The following is a 16,877-nucleotide window of genomic DNA, read 5'->3' as shown; positions in this document are numbered from 1 at the left end:
GTGACAGGCTGCTGGGTGGAGCCCTGGCTGGGCAGAGCTGTGCTTCTGTGGCTCTTCCCAGCAGGAAGGAAAAAGCAAAGTGTGTGCTGTGTAAGCCAGATGCTGCACTGAGCAAGTTATGAGTTGTGGGGTGGGCATGCTGAGAGTCACCCCCCCGGAACCCGGGGCAGCCTGCCCCCCGCCCCCCCCCAGCGACGCCCCTGTTAACCACACTAGTATCCTGTATCTGCCAAAGCTTCCTACCAACGTTATTTGAGGGTGTGTGTATTAAGAAATGTTCACACGTTGGTTTTGGCAACCTGCAGGTATCATTATTATATTTGCAACACATGTATATTTTTCTTAGCAATGTGCACCTATTTTTTTTTAATAAAAAAACAGGTGTTTTTTTTAAGGGCAAGTGCTGGGATCAAAATACCCAGTATAATTATAAAGAAATAGTTTAACATGGGATAGATCCCCTAAACATGTTTTTTTTGCGAATAATGACTCAAGTTCTGATACTTTAAAAGTTTTATAATTGGATTTCCTAACAAATGAAACGGGTCACAATGGATTACATAAATAAATGAAGCAGAAGTGACATCTGGTTATGTTCACACTGTGTTTTGGTTAACACTGGTTTATTTTCTTTTATACAAAAAATTAGAAATAGCGACAAAACATAGTTCAACAAGAGGGTGGCCGGGGTGGGGGGTGGGGAAGCGCTTGTCTTGCGCCCAGTGAGGATTTGGCTAATCGGAGTCCTTATTTTTATAGACACAGTTAGGTACTGAGAAAAGGAAATACAAGACATGTTACATTATATCCATGCAACAAGTAATGGCCACAAAATGATGGATGTCAGAAGACCATTCCAGAGGCTCTTTGCATTGCTACATGTTCCAAATCATGGCTTTTGCTCACCTTTGCCTTAAAACCGTACACCTTACAAACAAGTGACATAGACACATATTAATGTTTTTATATGGTCTAGCTGCTACAAATTTAAGGCATCCTAAGAATCTGTTATTCTGCTGGTGAAAGTTACATCTCATAGTTAAGTTTTCAAGTGGGAAGATTTCGGGCCATGTTTGGAGGAAGACTGAGATCCCGTGAGATGCGAGTCAAAGGAAGAATTCTTGCAGCTCTGGTTCTTCGGAAAAATATTTGCTGTAAGATCGCTGGAGTTTCCTGTTGATGTCGTTATGCCTGCAAGGAAAAACAGAAACAAAAAAAAACATCACCCCTGGACATTCAAAAGATGCCCAGTAATTTATTTCACCATCAAAGGACTGCCTTAATTCAACAGCAGTGCCAAAACAGTCCCTTCTGAACTGAGTTGGGCTTAAACTGCCACAAGTGTTTGAAGATGATTGAAAAGGAATTCCAATCTCATGGACTGACAACACCAATAATGTGCTATTGGTGCTAAATTTTAATCCTATGCCTAGCAAATAGGATAAAGAAGTCTGGCAAAAAGGTCATATTCCCGGTTTGCATGTAAATAAAGTCCACTGAACTCAATGGGAATTCCTTCTGAGTAGACATATAAAAGCATGCTCTGTTACTCAGAAGAAATCGCATGTGTGAAATTTGTACTCTTTGGCCATCTAGGAAATACCCTACTTGGGGGTGTGTGTGAATTATTATAAGAATAATTTACTTCCACCAAAACAGCTAGGGGATCAAAGTGTAAAATTGAGAAGTTAAAACAAACCTGGAAGTCAAACTAAGACTCCTTTCTTCATATCATAAAATACAAAATTACCAACCAAGGTTGAAATCCTATACCCACTTTTCTGAGAGTAAACCTCTTCTGAACTCAATGGCACTTACTTCTGAGAAATTTTGCCTAGGATTGTACTGTATTGCAAACAGACCTTCCGCTGGTGAAGTAAAACTGAGCATGAGAATTTTTCGTCACACATGTGTAGATAATAAAAACAAACTGCTGATAATATAGAGTCATTTATCATACTTTTTTTGTCTCCTTGTGCACATGCTAATTGTAAAAATATGGATTCAGTTCCCATATCAGAATGCGCAGAACATAAAGATTGGATTAGTCAAAATCAGCCTTTGATTTGTGAAAGAACTAGGTTGCTTTTACAAAACCTGTTAAAAAACACCGAGGTGAAGATTATGAACACAGATTTAATCCTATGTATCCAGCTACAACTACTTTAGAATGACATTAATATCTCTTTTTTTGTGAAAATGAAAATGAAATGTTTTAGGCTTGTCTGAACTCCTTTGTTTGGGAATTTCAAAAATGGATTGAAACATTTGTGGCTCTTTTATGATGTCCCCCAGCAAACTAAAACCACAGAATAACTGCAAATTTGGACAGGGACCTGTCAGATTGACCCTGTATCATAACATACAACTTCCAACATGTGCTTATTTGCTTTAGCAGAAAGGAACGTATTGATGTACTGAAAATGAAGCAATATCGCACAATCTCCAGCAACCCTTTCCCTCCCCAATAAACTGCCCATATTCTCCTATTAAATGTAAATATATCGGTATGATAAAAGAAAGCCAGATGCAGTTTGTGTATTTCTTATTTTTAATAGTAGCTGTGCTAACTGCTCTGTGTATTAAATAGAAAGCAGGGCTGTGTGTGCTTGCATATGGCAGTTGTTTTGTTCTTCAAAGTCAATGTAAACAGGAAATTATTTTCCATAGCAGCAGTCAGCCTAATTAAGAGCTCTAATGCTTCTCTCTGCTCCCAACTACCAAGGTCTTGTCTATTTGTGCTTTTAAAGCCCATCTATCACTGTCTGCTTAGAGACATTTGTAATTAAGCGAGATTATAAAAATACTGTAACCATCAGCCCTTGCCTACCTGGCGCCCTCCAGATGTTTTTGCCTAGACATCTGGATGGAGGACATGGGCAAAAGTCAACCTATACCCTGAATAGTAAGACATTCACCAAGACGGCCAGAGAGTTGGAAGCTACATATGGCTCTGGGTGCAGGATCTGTGAAATACCACTGACTTTCTGTATGTCTTGGGTACAGACAATGTTCCCCTTCTCCTTTTCTCTCCCAAATAACAATAGTAAAAGGGACATATATTCAGAATGGAGGCTCACTGCTTCTCTGGTGGGCGTCAGTTTTGGACCTTCACTTTCTGGCTCCTTTCCAGCCAGCTGGACCCACGTGGCCACTGACCAATAGGGAGTTTGCCTTGGCCATCACAAACAAGGGGGGGGGGGTTACCTCACAGCCAGTAGCCAGGTTCAAATGGGCCTATCAGGGTCCAGGTCTTGGGGAATTCCCTTTGCTGGCCAGCTGGGCATTGGCCACAGTCATAACCTGCTGGGCAGCAACACATAAAAGGGGCTGGATTTCCTATTAAGCAAAATCCACCATCACAGAGCTCAAATTATGTAACAAATCCATCATGCATTACAAATCAGGGCTTCACCCCTCCTCTAAAAAACGCCTCAGGGTCATGGGCTGCCTAATCCCAAGGACCACTATACATACCCAGCAGTCTTTAAACTTCCTAGTCAAGCAAATAAATACATAGGATGATGTGCATAGTACCACATATTACTTCACTAGTGTGTCACTGATGGTTATACATTTCTTTTTGGGGGTATTAGATAAGCACAGGTGCAGATTCCTATAAATTATTTTGCATAAAAGGGGGTCAGGGATATGTTAGAAGAAAAGGTACACTAGATAAAAGGTAAAAGTAAAGGACCCCGGACAGCTAAGTCCAGTCGCGAACAACTCTGGGGTTGCGGTGCTCATCTCGCTTTACTGGGCAAAGGAGCCAATGTTTGTCCGCAGACAGTTTTTCCAGGTTATGTGGCCATCATGACTAAGCTGCTTCTGGCAAACCAGAGCAGCGCACGGAAACACCGTTTACCTTCCCACTGGAGCGGTACCTATTTATCTACTTGCACTTTGACGTGCTTTTGAACTGCTAGGTTGGCAGGAGCTGGGACCGAGCAACTGGAGCTCACCCCATCGCGAGGATTCGAACCGGTGACCTTCCGATCGGCAAGCCCTAGGTTCTGTGGTTTAGACCACAGCACCACCCGTGTCCCATTCAATACGTTAGATACATGGGTGCATTTAATGTGTCTGTTTTTTCTTTGAAAACCAGCATTAATGCTGACTTTTTTTGCAGTATGAACAATAGTTTAGAGGGTGTTTTTTCCGCAGGACCATAGGCCAGAGAGAGAGGAAAAGGGTTAAGCAATCCTTCATGCAATCTTTGTCTTGCACCTGAGGCTCTTATCTTTAAATTAAAAAAACCCAGACATGCTAAATGAAGAGCAGAGTGCCTTGAGTTGCTACCCTGAGGACCATCCGTGTTAGATAAATAATCAATATGGGTTGCATCCAGTGAAGTTGCCCTGTTAGTGCAAGGACTTCCACTTGGACCGTGGGACTTCCCCTCTCCCTCTTCTCCCCAAATCAGCTCCAAAGAGTCAGTGCAACCCCCAGAACTGAATGCTGGGGGTTGGGGGCGATGCAGGGACAGAAGAGGGAGAGAAAGTTCCATTGTGCAAGCAGAAGTCCTTGCATTAACAGGACAACTTTGGGTGCTTACTGTTACATTTGTATGCATTTATTATCTACAAAATAATATATTATTAGAGACCCAGCAGAGGATTTGAGAACTCTACAATGTGATCAGAAGGTCAGAAAAAAGTGCCTAAAACTATTGGAAGCTGTGTAAGAGTTTAAAAAACAAACACATAAAAAAAAATCTCTGGACTATGTTGATCTGCTTTGAGTGGAGCCCAAGGAAACTAGAACCAAAATGTAGTACTTCACCCAGTTTAAGGGTTAGAATTGCTCAGAGCCTTTTATTGGTGGGCCTGCTCAATTTGAAGAAATCACCCACAGAAAACCGACTTTCATCAACAAAATACTGCCGTTACCACAGTTATTGCCCATCCTACATTTAAGAAAAATTGTGGTATTTCAGTTGCTGATTCATCATGGTGACCTAAGCCAGCCAAACGGAGAGGGTATCACTGCTTAGATATGTGCTGCTTGCCAAAGGTTTTTCTTGCCGCAATTCTAAACCATACCAGTGAACTCACTCACATACCGCAGTTATGGAATAACATTTGCAAGCATATTTGTGATCGTAATAGCTACGTTGAGACCTTTTTTTGTGTCCAGGCAAACAGAAGTATTTCCACTGAATTCAGATGAAAATAAAATTTCCTCTATGACTCTCTCCTAAGGTTTAAGTTCCCAGAGCTAAGTTAGGGCGAGACGTGATTATTATTATTTGAACTGAATACGTTCCCTGTCAAAAAGCAGACAAACACCTACGTTTTCCTCTGTGAAAACCCAGGATATTTTCAGATGAACTGCCCCAGTAGGCTTGGCTCTCGATGGGTACCATTAAACTCTAAAACGGAAAACTGAGCAGGCTGCAATCTGAGACAAAGCTGAGAAGGATGTAAAACCTGCTTCCTGTTGGATATTGGGATCACCCTGGCCTCCATTGCATTTAATTTTGCCATAAAAGTGGAAGATTCCTATATATGTTTAAAGGCTGCCATTGCATTCTATGGGAAATAGAAAACTTGGAAGGCAGTTGCCTCTGATGCTGGACTCTGGCTCCACTGTTGGGATGTCTATTGACACTTTGTCCTACTCCAGATTCTAGGTGTGTGTGTGTGTGTGTTTACACGCAAACCAGCCTCTCTGTCCTACCTCTTAAAGCACCGATTTTATTTGCAGATAATAAAAGCAGGATTCCCATGGAGCTTTGTTGAATGGAGATGTCTCCTGCAAGATGCATTCTGTTGTCTACTCACTTCTAGAAGTCTAGACTTTGGTAGTTTCCCAAAATACTTTGGGTATGAGAGCAACATGTAAAGATATCTGAGCTCCATGGTATGGTGCTTACAAAAATCTCTGGGCGCTTGTCATCTGAATACAATCCTAGTAATAAAATAGCTTTTGTGGGGACAGAGAAAACTACCACCGATGTGAACGAGTTACTAGAGTGATTCCTGCAGATAAGATAAATATGTTCTCACTTTAATGCACTACATGCTTCACAATAACTTAATCCATGGGAAGCAAATATTCCACTGGCAATACATGGCTAATGTAATTGCAAACATTTGCTTGGCACTGTTAGTGATAAAAGTGGGCCCGTATTATTTTTTTAAAAGAAAGGGGAAGAAAAGTACTGAGCAAATGAAACAGATTGTATACTTGCACAAAGAAATCTAGTGAATTTTAACAGGGTGCCAAGGAATGTTAATTGTTTTACCAACATCAAGCTGTAGCTGATTAGGAAACAAATAATAATCAGGGCTTTTGGAGGTGGCTGAGATTTTAACGTTGTTGCCAAAATATAACAATAATTTAAAAATACAAGAAGAAACACTGGCTGATTTAAAAAAAAAACCCTGTGGCCTTTTACATGTGATACATTTTGTCCCTGGGTTGGTGTACAGAGAGTTAACACATTTACCACATGGCTCTAGCAAGTGATTCTCTTTAACTGTAGCTGGATGTGGTTCGCTGGATACAGGACATATGGCAGCTACCAGGACAAAACTAAATTACCCATGGGAAACTGCTGTAAAGCCATAGCCATGATGTATGCAGAATCCATACTTAACAAACGATTAATACTAGAGTGGGGTCTGAAGTCTGTTGTAGGGATCTGAGAAGCATTTTAACCACCAAGACTGCACTATATATTGATAAAGGGATTTCCATTGAAACCAGCTGCCTAAAAGGACTTAATTCTTAACCTCATTACTAGTCTTGTCCTATCATGGCCAGCTGCTTTGCCACAGTCGGTGCCAAAATATCCCAATAAATACAGGGTGAGTCTTTTAAGAGATGTGACGTGGAACATGTGTACTCTGTATCCACAGGGCCTCTTTTAAAGGACTCACCTTGTACAGTGGTACCTCAGGTTACAGATGCTTCAGGTTACAGACACTTCAGGTTAGACTCCGCTAACCCAGAAATAGTACCTCGGGTTAAGAACTTTGCTTCAGGATGAGAACAGAAATTGCCTGGCGGCGGCACCGGGGAACCCCATTGGCTAAAGTGGTACCTCAGGTTAAGAACAGTTTCAGGTTAAGAACGGACCTCCAGAACAAATTAAGTTCTTAACCCGAGGTACCACTGTATACTGGTATGTGTTTCCAATGGACAAGAATCAGGGCAACCAATGAATTAGTGGGTGTGTGCAACCCAATTATCGCCCATCCCCAAGGCCTATTGCTTGATTTTCCTGCTGTGATCTGCATCCTAAGCCATTTCATCAAATGATAAAGGAGAAGGTTGGTGGCCTCAAGGAGTTTACAAGGTTTTGCCTAGAATAAACTTACAGACATTATAGCACATGAATGCATTGCCAAGCATGACAAATCCACCATTTCCTCACAAATACCTAGTTCTTAATCAGCGTACAAATGTCTGACTTAATTTACGTGAGCATATGCAAACTCAGGATTCGGTTGGATAATGAAATGATTAAATTATATACATTGTGCGTTCCTGAAAGTGCCATGAATTCTCCGCTCTCCACTCCTAAAATATTTCCATGTTGGATACTTAAGAGATTGGAGACAGAGGTCCATTTCAGACCAACATCAAACTATGATTTATGGTTATGCGTGCAGGTAACTGCAGCCCTGGGGAAAGTGGGGAAGAGGATATTTGGTGCAACTGTATCGTGGAGAATAGTGGTGTGGTCAAACCACAGTTTGTTAAAAAGCCAGGATATTCGGGCCTGTTAACAAACAGTGGTCTGAACCAACCATCTTCTGTAGACTTCAAACACAGCAACAAAGCACAGATTTTCCCCCCCCAAAAAAACTAGGAATAGAAGCTTTAAATCTCTTCCTCAAGTACAAGAGGAAGAGATTTAAAGCTTCTATTCCTAGTTTGGGGGGAAAAATCTGTGCTTTGTTGCTATGCTTGCTAAGTCCACAGAAGATGGTTGGTGAGGAACGTGGATGGCGCTGTGGGTTAAACCACAGAGCCTAGAGCTTGCTGATCAGGTCGGCGGTTCGAATCCCCGCGACGGGGTGAGCTCCCGTTGCTCGGTCCCAGCTCCTGCCCACCAACAGTTTGAAAGCACGTCAAAGTGCAAGTAGATAAATAGGTACTGCTCCAGCGGGAAGGTAAACGGCATTTCTGAGTGCTGCTCTGGTTCACCAGAAGCGGCTTAGTCATGCTGGCCACATGACCTGGAAGCTGGACGCCGGCTCCCTCGGCCAGTAATGCGAGATGAGCGCCACAACCCCAGAGTCGGACACAACTGGACCTAATGGTCAGGGGTCCCTTTACCGTTACCTTGTACTTGAATGGGAGGAGGAAGCATGCACAACTGAGGGTTGCATGGTTTGCTCACAGATCTGAACTGCACCCTAGAGTCACAATGTGTATTTCTACACTAGAAATAAAATATCCCAAACAAGTGAAGACAGTTAACTTTAAACTAACAAGATATAGGTGAGCAGGCACTTGAGATGCATCATTTCTATTGTGGTCAATATTCATTTTTCATATTTTTTTGGAAGGAAAATCCCATTAACGCAGATATTTTAATTCATCCTTAATTACAAAGTTGCCGGTTGGTTATTAAATATGAACACCCAAACCTTAATCCTACCCCATCTGACAAGTGCTTAGCAAAAGCTGCACTTCTATGTTAGGAACATTGGGTGATATCCCAATTCTGTGAACCGCCCTGAGACCCCCGGGTATAGGGCGGTATATAAATTCTAATAATAATAATAATAATAATAATAATAATAATAATAATAATAATATCCAGTGTTAGTCCTACTCAGAATAGACCTAATTCAATCAGTGGTCTTAAGCAACTTAAACCAGTTAATATCAATGGGTCTGCTCCCGAATATGACTTAGCTGGATGTCACCTGGCATGTTTCTAGTCCTGCAAGGGTTAAAAAGACATTGGTTTTGGTCTACCTGACACTACATTTAAATTAGAAAGCTAAATCAAGTGTGAGAAAGAGATGGGATAGTGGAGGCTGGAGCGCACTGTCGCTTCTGACCGTAAGTGGAGTTTGACTTGGCCTGCTCCTAAGAGGAAATTTAATTTCCATTCTCATTTGGTGTTTGACTTTCATTCAAGAAAATCTGTAATGCCAAGCCGAACTAAAACGCATTTTTGGATTTATGAGCGCTAGTGATTTTTATGCATTACTTTGTGCTGAAGACATTAAACGAGCTCAGCAATGGTTATTAGCAAAGGAATGTAACAGGGATTTGTTTACTACTTCTTTTTTTTGGGAGATCAAAATTTCATTTTCTTTTACAGTTGTCATCAGTCGTTTCATTAGTTTAAGCTGAGAACAATTATAAGCTGCACATGCAATGAGGGGATAATAATAATAATACTAAATAAAAAAAACCAGTAATAGGAAAGCCAACATTTTCACTCTGCATCAGCACATACCATGCATAGTTACACAGGCGATGTTCAATCAGCATGCCAGTGGAAAAACTGATGCAGCCAGGGTAGGGAGCCTGGGGGAAGTGCAATGTATTAATCAGTAGAAAGATCATGCAACAAGCTTCTCACATGCATAGTAGAAAGGCAGTGATTAAAAGTCACAGTGTATTAGCGGAAGCTTTGAGAAACCCACATGCCACAATCTAGCTCCTCGCTGGCTCCCTGATGCCTATGCAGAGCTTGGCATGTGGCGTAGGGCTGCTTCCATTGGCTTCTAGGAGCTACAAAATGTTTCCGCCAGGCTGCAGCTCCGTAGATCATGCCCATAAGCCTCTTCAGGTAAAAGGGAAATGGCACGGGGGGGTTTGGCGCTAGTTCGCATCTGTGAATCGTTAGGAAACTCTGCATTTCTGACTGAACGTGCCATCTGAAAGCATGCAAATTTTGGCAAGCGTTTTGAATGAAGCAAGTGGGAATGCTCCACCCACGCAACGAGTAAAAGGAAGGCAGGAACAAGACAGGCATGGAGTGCCAGCAAAACAATATGGAACAATATGAGGGGGAAACGTGATTTTCACCCATCACTGATTTTAGCATGTTTTTTTTTGGAAATGTTAAAAACATGTTTCCACTCTTCATCACTGGCTGCGAGTGATGCTTTTTGAATTTCTTCCCAGTTGTTCAGTCTCCGTATATGAATTTTGCAAAGTACCATGGACAAACATAACATTTCTCCTTCTTTTGTCACACTTCGTTGTAGAACACTACAGGGGTTCTTTCAACACACGTCTTTATTAAGGGAGCTTGACTAGGAAGTAGGGTGCCTGCCTTTTAAATGACACAGTTCAGTTAAACATTATAGGAACTCATTTCCGGTGCCCGGCAAAAACTTTGCTCTTTACCTGCACCTTTGGCCCTTAATTTTAAGGTCTTCATATAATTCTGCCCTCTTTTAGTGGGGCAGATTCTGTAAAAAAAACAAAACCCTTTTTTATGTATAGCTGTGTTTTAAGGGTTTTGTTAGTTGTATGCTGTAATTGGTTTCAGTGTTTATACCGCATCGTAAGCTGCATTGGGTCACTTTTATAATTAAAGCGATGAATTAATAACAGCAGCAGCAGCAGCAGCAATAATCTTTAGGTTCAAAGCTTTGGTGCTGGACAGCTAAAAGCCAACTGAATTATCTGCCTTTATTTGGATTTCCCTTTCTATAAATGTTAACCCCTTATGTTTTGTTTGAATAATGTATTGAAATATGAACCTCTTGTTTATGGTACAAAACTCTGCTTCCAGGGCCCTGTTTTAATCTGCTTTATTCCCACTGTCTAACTGGCCTTTGGACACCACTGTGTTCCTGCACAGAAGGACTTAAGAACCCTTTGTTGCAACCTGTTCCCAGTCTTACGCTCACTTTCCCCCCAGTCCCAAGCTACCACTGCCTTTCTTCAGATCAACAGAAGCTAATAATCCAACACGACTGTCCACTTCCACAAGGCCCAGTATTTCTATAGCCATCACTCTTATCACAAGCAAAGGTGCCAAGCTCTGGAGTCCTGCTCCTTTGCAGCCACCAGAGGGAGGCCGGTTTAAAGCACTCCATATGAGGCTTTTGTGCAGAGTGACTCGCCGCGCGTGAAGGACAGTTTTCTCCTTTCCAGCACAGACGCTGAAAGAGAAAGGTGTGCAATGGCATGGAGGAAATGACCCCCAGACCTGGGGTAAGGCAGTCTGCATGAATAGTTTAACCACATAATAATCGCTGCCAGGTGAAGCACTTTGGTAAGGAGGTCTGAACTTAACACCTTGCTTGGATCCTTGTATGGTTTTAGAAAGAAGTACTTATGTTCTCATAGATTCTTATCTCATCGTTGGGCACTGTTCCTATGTTTGGATGTATCTAATTCATATATTGATGCTGATTTTTCTCCTCCCTTGTTTTTTTATGCTCTGGCTGCTTTGTGAATCTGTCTTTTATGGGAAACTGTATTCTATTATAGGTGGGTAGCCGTGTTGGTCTGCCATAGTCAAAACAAAATAAAAAATTCTTTCCAGTAGCACCTTAGAGACCAACTAAGTTTGTTCTTGGTATGAGCTTTCGTGTTCATGCACACTTCTTCAGATACCTGAAGAATTATCTGAAGAAGTGTACATGCACATGAAAGCTCATACCAAGAACAAACTTAGTTGGTCTCTAAAGTGCTACTGGAAAGAATTTTTTATTTTGTATTCTATTATGTATTTTTTATATTATAACCGTTATACTTATATCACTGTTTTGATTTTTATGTATAGATAACATGTTATGTATTGACATCTTTGTTCTATGTTGTAAACTGCCCTTTTGATGATGGATGGAATATAAAATTTAATAATAATAATAATAATAACACCCCCTTGTCTTCTACTTTTTTGTATTTTAGGAAGTATTTGCATGGGAACTGCTCTTTTTCTGAATCCAGATATTCCTCAAAAGAGTTAAGTACGAAATGGCATAGGACAACTCTGAGCTACCATTATTTACGTGTATAGCATGGCACGTGGGCTTTGGTACTATCCCTACAATCCACACAGGATCAACTTCATCTCAGGGCTCTCATGTCTTGCTTGCAGAGACTGGATGCATAGAAAGAACAGCACCTGATCCCTGAAAACCTCTATCAGACACCTTTAGTAAGTTTACGATCTCTTTCCAGATGTGCCCATGTTACCTCTTCCCTGCCTAAAGACCTTCCAGTGGTGATTTGTTGACATTTGTTCAATGCAGTTGAGGGGAAAAAACAACAACAACATTCTAGACTTCTTCATTCACTAACATACAAAAACATTCCCTCTGCCCCATTCATCACTCACTGGCTTATTTTTTCCTTTTGCAGAAGTTGCTGAATTTCCCTTGCTATCTGTGGCTTTCCTTCCTAATGAGGTAAAGGGTGATGAGGTCTTGATTAGGCTTGAAGTCTGATAGTTATTGTTATTGTTCTGGTTCCCGCTCAGCGTCTCCATTATGGAGCGGAAGGTTCCAAAGGGCCGTTTCTGCTGGTCTCCGGATTCGGCGTTGGACGAAGGCCGCTGAAGGGCCTTACTTCGCTCTTTGTCCCTTTCCCCATTTAAACCAGCCTCCGTTTGTTCCACCTGCGCCACAGGCTCCTCAAAGGTCACTCTGAGTTTTAAATTCTGGGCAGTTCTGCGCTTTGAAGATGGAGATTTGAGGGCACTCTTGGGACTTGTGGCCACTTTGTGAGTCGTGGTGGCATCAGAGCTCGGCTGGCATGGATCTCCCATGGCCTGGCTCTGAGATATAGCCCCAGTCTGGTACTGGGACTCATTATCAGGATCGCTACTTTCCGAAGTGGGAGAAGGGCTGTTGCCATCCAAAGATTTTGAGGCTCTCATCCCAAAAGGGAACCGGCGCCCAGATGTTAAAGTGTGCCTCTTAATCATCAGATGCAAATTCTCGGTGCTTTCAATGTTTTCTACTATGGGCTGTGGCCTTGGCTTGTCCACTCTATTCACGGGTGCATTCTTCTGATCCTCTGAGTTATTTGAATCTGTATCAGACTCACTGAGAGATCGCTGCATGAGATGCTTCAGTCTTGCTAACTTCAACTCCTTTTTCTCCGGCGGGAGCTTCTTTGTACTCTTGGAGGCATGGACATCCTGAAATTCCAGGGACAGCTTTTCTTGCATGCAGGCATTTTCAGAGATTTCTTTCCCCAGCAGCTGGCGCAGTATTTTATCTGAGTCTTCATCTTTCATCTTGGGACGGTTGTGGTGTGGAGTCCCCACACTGCCAAGAATCTGCATCCCATCATGGGTGTTCAATTTACTTTTCGGCAGAATCGAGACATCTGTGTCAGATGGTTTCCATTGAAGCTTGCCAGAAGTAGGTGACGATGGCGAACTTCAATCGGGATAAATTAAAAACAAAAACAAAAACACGGTTCAGTACAGGCAACCACAACCAAAGTTATACATACATATAGCGCAACCCTGACATTTCCATTGCATATGTTTTCCAAACCACCCTACTGCTTTTTTCTTGACCTTTATCCACGTGGAATGTATTATGGAGTCACACTATTGACTCCGTTGTTAAGAATGTAAATCTGTTTCCAGGCTAAGCTTGATCCATTATTTCCTTTCTTTGCTAATCTCTACAGAAAGATTTCTGATTAAAGACTTGCATTAGATATTGCTCAGAAGAATTTCTGACAATAGCTTGTGGAAAACTGGGATACTAAAATGGACTTGGATCTTTTACATTAAAAACCACCAAGTCCTGCTTTGGCATGTTCCAAAATTTAAATATGAAATTCTGCTTCATTAAAATCAGTGGGAGTTTGGACTTCATGATAATGACAAAGAACTCATAAGCCCCTGCCGCAAGAGCTTTTAATCCAAATTTTGAGATTTGGGGAACACAACAGAGAGAGGGAAGTGGAAGAAGGAGACATGAAGAGAAAAGAATCACTGTGGAAGTAGGATTCTGTAGTCAGTTTACAGAAACTGTTAGGGTTGGATCCAGACTTGCAACAAGCAGAGTTTCTGCCATGCAACACTCCAATGGAGCAAGTGTGGGAGGGAGAGAAGAGGTCAATGTCATATATCCTCCCTCCCTCCCACAAAATCTGCTCCAGAGAGTTGGAGGAACCACTGGAACAGTGTGCGAAGATGTCACTGGTGACAGTAGGGTAAAGGGGAAATTTGGCAAAAATTACTTTCCTCCTCTTCTTCCACTGGGAACCCCCACTGAATCAAGGTGTCTCCAGTTGGAGAGGGCAGTCTGGATCCACCCTTTATGCTGAGCATAGAGGTCAACTTTACAAATGGTAAGAAGTATGAAAGCTGTTTAACCCAAATGGTTATCTAAGAATGTTATCTAAACAATGATGAAGTGGAAGAGCTTTCAAGAGGAATAAGAGCAGGGGTCGGCAAAGTTTTTGTGGCTTCCACTGGTTCACGGTTCCGCAGATGCCACAGTGGGCCAGAATGTGTGCGCGCACACACGCATGCGCAAACGCTATTTCTGGCACATCTTCCAGCACGGAGGAGGCGTGCCCAGCTTCCCATTGGCTGTAGGAGCTTCCTGCAGCCAATGGGAAGCCAGCCAGCATTGCAGAAGGTGGTCCCCACTCTGCTCCATGCCGGTTTAGTGTGGCGCATGGGAGCCGACCGACTGAGTGGGCAGCGGGAGACCGTGGGCCGGTTAAATGGCCCCCATGGGCCGCTTGTAGCCCATGGGCCTTAGGTAGCCGACCCCTGAATAAGAGCAATAGCAATCTAGCATGGTTTGCTCAGAAGTAATTCCACTGCTTTTGCTGAAACATGGCCTTGCAGATCAACTGGCTTACTGTTTATAAGCTGGCAAAAAAAAGGTTTTAAAAAACTGCATGGTGACAGGATCACAGGGTTCATCAGAGGTTTTAAATGCACTAGTAGATGACACAATTTTATATACACTTAAGGGAATTTTGTTCAAGGCAGAACTCTGATGCTCCCATTCTAACCCTATTATTTCAGGCTAACTTCCATCTAAATGGAGGTGCTTAAGGGGTGCTCATTAACTGAATTTACTTCCATGCTTTTTATCAGTAAGTTATATTTATGCCTTTGCCCAATAATGCTCCTAATGGTCTGGCCCAACTCACACATGGGGAGCCTGCAGCAATGTTCATTCAGCTGAAATCAAGTAACTGGGGTTAAAACATTGAAATGTACAGTTCTATCTATGCTTCTGGTGCTGTCCATTTACATTAAGACAGTGAAGACAAATCGCCTTTACAGCACATAAACAGCAGCCTGCCTATTTTGCCAGCAAAAAAGAAAAGAAAAGAAAAAGCCTTTTTATGAATTACTGGGAGTGTAAGATTACTGTAAGCCACCATAAGGTGAGGTTGTGGAAGTTCACAAGATGTTTCCTGTGATGTCTATGAGTCATCTAAAAGTTCCACAATAAATCAAACTGGAAAATGTAGGGAAGTTCATTCCATTTAAACTCGCAGAGTCCAGTATTCACACCTGCCAAATTAAAAAGGTATGAATTTCCATCATGTGACATTTTGCTTTTTTATGCTTTCACAGCATGAACGATTGGATCTTTAGCTGGAGCATGACCTTCTCTTGCAATAACCGTGAAAAGAGTCCAGTTCGAAGTACATTGGAATTCTATTCCAGTACGCCTAGTTACCTTGGGGATGTGGGCAGTGACTTGCCCTCTGATCTCTGTGTTTCTAGAAGCTGCTGGAGTTGGTTCTGTAATGTCACACGTTCTACCGTCTGCCTATAAGGAAATATTAAATTGTTAAGCCCACTTCTTCCTTGAAAGAAAAGCTTTTGGTGGATGCGGCAAGAGAGAAACGATAGTTTTCACTCAACATCACTTTGAGGCGAAAGCCTCTGTACATTTATAATTTAAGAGTTGCACACACAGAGCGCATACAAATACTAAAATGCACAAAGGAGGTCTCTGTTCCACAAATTGCTTCTAATCCCTGTGGAAACACTGTGATCACTCTATTGTACCTTCTGAAAGCTGCCTGCCTTGTATACATTATTTATTGCTGGTAGTGAATCTGGTGTAAGTGGCAAGATTAGAATCCTAAGAAGCAGTTGCCGGAGCTGTGGGACCCACAACAATTAGCTTACCTGTGTCCAATTAAAACTGAACTCTCAGCAAACTTGAAATTAGTTCAATCTTGCCTGTGACTGGGGAGGAAAATTGGCTCAAGTTACCTCCCAAAGTTTCTCCTGAAAAGCACTAGCTGCTTGGTAGAGCAAATGACAACATACAAAAGTTACAAATAGCTGAGGTTTGTGGATCAGAGCTAAATTGAGCAGAGCAGTATATTTTATACTGGAGGATGGAGTGCACAGATAACACTAAGGTTGCAGGTTCAACCCCTGTAAGAAACAGCTGCATATCAGTGCACTGCAGGCGGTTGGACTAGATCAGGGTTTCCCAAACTTGGATCTCCAACTGCTGTTGGTTACAACTCCCATCATTCCCCAGCTCAGCAGGGACCCCAGGGGCCAGGGATGATGGGAATTGTAGTCCAAAAACAGCTGGAGACCCAAGTTTGGGAAACCCTGGACTAGATGATCCTCAGGGTTCCTTCCAACTCTGTGATTCTACGATTGTGTAGAATGCATGTGCACTTTTAAATGGGTTCTCTTCTGTCTATTATTCCACATGATTAATGTTTGCAATGACTCGTTCACACTTTCTTAAATAATAAAAACAATCAATTAAAAATAATATCAATTAAAAAACTAATGTGTCCTGAGGCTAGATTTTCATTTGGTGTTTTAGATGTTTCACTCAAGCTTTGGTGAGTCCCAGTGTAGATCTACTTCAGTCACAGCCACTTGAGGAGACGGAGCAGTGTAGCCAAAGATAAATTGCCTGGGTTTTCATCCTGGCAGATGGAAAGCCATCTAAATAGAATCCAACCTCTGC

General features: G+C 42.1%; 1 protein-coding gene across 3 annotated transcripts in view; it reads right to left on the bottom strand.

The window, feature by feature from the left end:
* Positions 1-704: 704 nt before the first annotated feature.
* Positions 705-16,877, bottom strand: part of SNCAIP (synuclein alpha interacting protein) — a 56,217-nt gene continuing 40,044 nt past the window's right edge. For 2 of the 3 annotated variants that reach the window (XM_033163934.1, XM_033163936.1), the window contains 4 exons: positions 15,609-15,701; positions 12,275-13,322; positions 9,428-9,498; positions 705-1,191 (listed from right to left, as the gene is read on the bottom strand). In XM_033163934.1, the coding sequence (XP_033019825.1) occupies positions 1,107-1,191; positions 9,428-9,498; positions 12,275-13,322; positions 15,609-15,701 (1,297 nt within the window). In that variant the 3' untranslated portion in view covers positions 705-1,106. The remainder of the gene's footprint in view (positions 1,192-9,427; positions 9,499-12,274; positions 13,323-15,608; positions 15,702-16,877) is intronic. The other variant, XM_033163935.1, reaches the window with a different exon arrangement.

Source organism: Lacerta agilis, chromosome 11, assembly GCF_009819535.1.
Source record: "Lacerta agilis isolate rLacAgi1 chromosome 11, rLacAgi1.pri, whole genome shotgun sequence".
Classification (NCBI taxonomy): Eukaryota; Metazoa; Chordata; class Lepidosauria; order Squamata; family Lacertidae; genus Lacerta; species Lacerta agilis.
This window is presented reverse-complemented; position numbering and strand designations above follow the sequence as displayed.